The sequence below is a fragment of the Camelina sativa genome, chromosome 10 (genome assembly GCF_000633955.1).
Source record: "Camelina sativa cultivar DH55 chromosome 10, Cs, whole genome shotgun sequence".
In the NCBI taxonomy this organism is placed as follows: Eukaryota; Viridiplantae; Streptophyta; class Magnoliopsida; order Brassicales; family Brassicaceae; genus Camelina; species Camelina sativa.
Genome location: NC_025694.1, coordinates 22,310,838 through 22,315,194, shown reverse-complemented (window position 1 = coordinate 22,315,194; position 4,357 = coordinate 22,310,838). Strand labels below are relative to the sequence as shown.

The 4,357-nt window shown below is 38.4% G+C and overlaps 1 protein-coding gene across 2 annotated transcripts in view; it reads right to left on the bottom strand.

Annotated features, from left to right (window-relative positions):
• The window catches only part of LOC104719584 (UDP-glucose 6-dehydrogenase 4-like), a 6,735-nt gene continuing 5,140 nt past the window's right edge, over positions 2,763–4,357 (bottom strand). The window contains exon 3 of one of the 2 annotated variants that reach the window (XM_010437528.2): positions 2,763–4,334. In XM_010437528.2, the coding sequence (XP_010435830.2) occupies positions 3,005–4,334 (1,330 nt within the window). In that variant the 3' untranslated portion in view covers positions 2,763–3,004. Of the gene's footprint in view, positions 4,347–4,357 lie in introns of both variants that reach the window. The other variant, XM_019231236.1, reaches the window with a different exon arrangement.

Below are 4,357 nucleotides of genomic sequence, written 5' to 3'. Positions count from 1 at the left end.
GGGAAATGATTTGTGAAAGTGGATGTGTTAAATCATTAGGGGAGTGTCGATCGACACCAGCAATTTCTGGTTCGACCAGATCGTTTTAAATCGTCGAATTGGAGTGGTTTGGTGTAAGCGGAATTCCAAACCGGGATATATATGTGAGAAGTTGACCTGAGGGTTTCAGGAAAGTCACTTTGTGCCGTCTAGAGAGAAAAGGGAGAAGAGAGAGTGTTATTGAGAGATAGTGGTGATTCTTGTCCTGTTTTGGGAGATATGTTGCTGGGAAGTGAAGATCTTGTGCTAGGAACGAAGGAGGAGCCTTCTAAGGTGTTGGATTCATTAGTTTGGGTCAGAAACTTCCTGCAAAGAGGTGAGTGCATGACCATGGCTGATATAAGCCTGAGATCTCTTGTGTTTTGCTTGTTTTGTGTTATTGTGGTGTTTTTTTCTTGTTTGTGTTGGATGCTATATGGTTCCATTATTCTCCTGTGGCCTTTGGGCGAGTTTTGGGACGGATTGGAGGTGGTTAGAATCGGAGATTCAATTATCAGGTTCGAGCAAGGCGTGTCTGCGGAGTCAGTGTCGATCGATACCATTTTGGTGTCAGTCGACACCAACTTGTCTGACGCCTATTTTTCCTAGTTTGTTGTGTTGTTTGAGTTGCTTAACATTTGAATCTCAGTTGCTTGTGCGTATAGCCCAGTAGATGGGAGGATTGCCTCACTACGTATTTGTGATAACAATTACGCATCTTACTTGTTGTTTGTGTTGTGCAGGTATGTGATGTGTAATCATGGCGATGAGGAGGAGGATGATCTAGGGTCTCGCTTATTGTGTTATGGTTATGTCATTGATGTTGGAACTTTGGATAGAGATATGCTAGGTTGTCGGATAGAATGGTTAGGAATGTTATAGTATTGATGATATGTTGGTTATGTATTGTTGGTATGTTTCCGCTATGCATATTAGTTGTTATTAGTTTATTGTTGAATTGTAGTTTGGTTGGTTTAATTAAGTAGTATGTGATGCTTAATTATATATTATTATTATATATAAAAATGGGTCGCATTGTTTCACTCCCGGGCGAGGGATCGGGGGCAAAACAAGCAATTTCCCCCTCCTCAGCCCGAGCATGAGCCCAAGCTACCGCCTCACTTTCCGCTAATCAAACTACCTCATGAGGACGCTCCGATAGATTCTCAAAATCCTTTGCATTATATGCTTTCAAGATATACCACATAATCCAGGAGAAACCCAAAACTTGAGCTCATGGATTTTGTGAGCCTAAGAAGTAATGGATGATATTTTAATTTTAAAAAAATTGTAGTGTTTTTCGATTTTTTTTATGGTAATTTAGATATCACATTTGCATTTTCAATGTAACGCCATGATCGCCACCTCTCAGTAGGCCCTATGTCCAATCCCAGTCTATGGGCCCACTTTCCTCAATGAGCCTCACGTCTTCTCACTAGGCCCGTGAGCCCATCAATATCCGATGGCCGGTTTGCTACGTCCGAGAGCTTTTTAAAGACTTGTTATCGTCCCTACAAATCACCACATGATTTTTCCCTGTGTTTTGTCTTCACTTGCACAATTTCGACATTCACTTTCCGGATGGTCACCCATCCTAAGACTACTCCAGCTCAAGCACGCTTAACTCTGGAGTTCTCTTAGGACCCTTGACTGAAAATATAAGTGCACTTTAGTGACGTAGGTGGCCAAATCAACTATTTTAAACCTCTCCGCAAGTCTCTGAAACCGGGGTGTCACTTTTAATAATCTGGTTTTGCGTAGATGTCACAGACTCACACTCAAATAAATATTCTGATTCTTTCAAAATATATGATGCTTTAGTTAAAAGTATGCCATACAAAGAAATTCTAAGAATATATTTTTAAACAATAAAATGAAAATCATTTCAATAATAATCACAATTTTGAAACAAACAAAATCTATAAATTTTTTAAATATATATATTACGAAGTAAGTACAGTAAAGAAATGATTGGTAATTAATTAAAATACAATTATTTTAACATGCATGCACCATGAAATATGTGAGACCTTAAAATTTTGTGATGAAAATATTTTTACGTTATACTTCATCCTTTTTATAATATAAGATGTTTTAGAGAAACTTTTTTGTAGCATATTATAAGATATTTTCAAGTTTCCATCGTAAATTATAAATAATTTTAATTTAATATGTTATGATTATTAATATGCAGTTTTTTTTTATCATATGTTAAATTTTATTAATACATCTTCTATTTTGAAAAGGAATGAGTATAAAATTTGATAATGTAAATATTAAAACATAGTTTGAATTATACTGCTACACAATCAAAGGAGTAGATATATCATTATGACACTGATGAGTTACAACTTACAATAATTACGTGCAAAGCAACTACTCTGCGACCTGCACGGACTCGCATGTTCTGTCCCACGTTTCACCCATTACACACTTTCACTACAATACTTCTCACTAGTCACTAGATCTTATGCACAAATCACAATTGTGAATTTACCACAAGAAAAAAAAACATTTTAACAGAAAAAAGTTTAATATTGTCTCGGAGCCATGTCTTTTAAATGGTTTCGAAAATTGGTACTTGTAACTCAAGTCTCTGGTTATCTTAATTAGGTAGAGAAATGTTGTTTCAGTGTTTTCAGATCCGATCTAAAGAGATTATAATACACAAATCTGCAATAATTGGGATTTGAATCCTAGACTTTGACAAATAAGTTTAATATATCTGATTTTGAATAAAAAAAACTAGTAAAATTTATTTTATTGCTTTTCTAAGAAAACAACAAAAATGTTGCAACCGCATCGAATACAAAGTCTTCTGACAAACACAATTAAGAGAGCTTACATAAGAAACACACTGTAAAATGTAAAATGAACTCCTCAGGACTTCAACAATGGAGCCTTGAGACTAAAAGTATATATGAAAATGAAGCAAAAAAAGCACAAACATTGAAGGAAGACACAAGATCAGGTTTTTGTCTTGTTATTAGACAAAGGCAGGCATGTCCTTGAGCCATGCGTCAAGTGGCTTACCAATGGAGTAAACGATGAAACCAATCTCTCTTAACTTGTCAACATTCAGAACGTTTCTTCCATCGAAGATGAAAGCAGGTTTCTGCATATTGTCGTAAATCTTCTGGTAATCTAACGCCTTAAACTCATCCCACTCTGTCAGAACGCAGACCGCATGTGCGTCTTTTGTTGCTTCATATGCGTCCCAAGTCACACTCACTTGTTTCACTGTGGTTGGACTCATTGGCTGCAAGTGAAGGGGATGGTCCCAATCGAACTTCTTCATCGAAAGGTCTCTCTGAATCTGTTCCTCTGTGACTTGAGGATCATAGATACTGATTTGCGCTTTGTCTCCTAACAGACCTTTACACACATCAATGGCAGGTGTTTCCCTTGTGTCACCTGTGTCTTTCTTGAATGCGAATCCGAGGATGGCAACCTTCTTGTTGGAGACAGTGTTGAACATAGAGGAGACGACTCTGTTCACGAACCTGTTCTTTTGGTAATCATTGATCTTGATCACTTGTTTCCAGTATTCCGCAACTTCTGGAAGACCATTGCACTGACAGATGTAGACGAGATTCAGAATGTCCTTCTGGAAACAAGAACCACCGAATCCAACACTAGCGTTCAAGAATTTGGAACCGATTCTTGAATCAGTACCAACAGCGTAAGACACTTGAGTGACATCAGCACCGGTGGATTCACAGAGAACAGACATGGCATTGACTGATGAAATCCTCTGAGCCAAGAAAGCGTTTGCAGCTAGCTTAGAAAGCTCCGCAGACCAGAGATTTGTTGTGATGATTTGGTCTTCAGGAACCCAATTGGCATAAACCTCCTTAAGCGTCTGAACAGCTTTGAATCCTTCAGGGGTTTCTCGGCCTCCGATCAAGACACGGTCAGGGTTAAAAAGATCAGCGATTGCAGTTCCTTCAGCAAGAAACTCAGGGTTGGAAAGAATCTGGAATTTGATTCCTTTACTGTTATGCATCAAAATCTTCTCAATAGCTTCAGCTGTCTTGACAGGCACAGTCGATTTCTCAACAACAATCTTGTCGGAAACAGAGACATCAGCGATCATACGAGCAGCACTCTCCCAATAAGTGAGATCTGCAGCTTTGCCAGCTCCAAGACCAGTCGTCTTAGTGGGTGTGTTGACAGAGACAAAGACAATATCAGCTTCTCTAACATGTTTCTCCACATCAGTACTGAAGAAAAGGTTCTTCCCTCTGCATTGCTTAACGATATCTTCAAGACCTGGCTCGTAAATGGGAAGCTGATCACTGTTCCAAGCGTTGATCCTAGGAACAGAGATATCAACAAC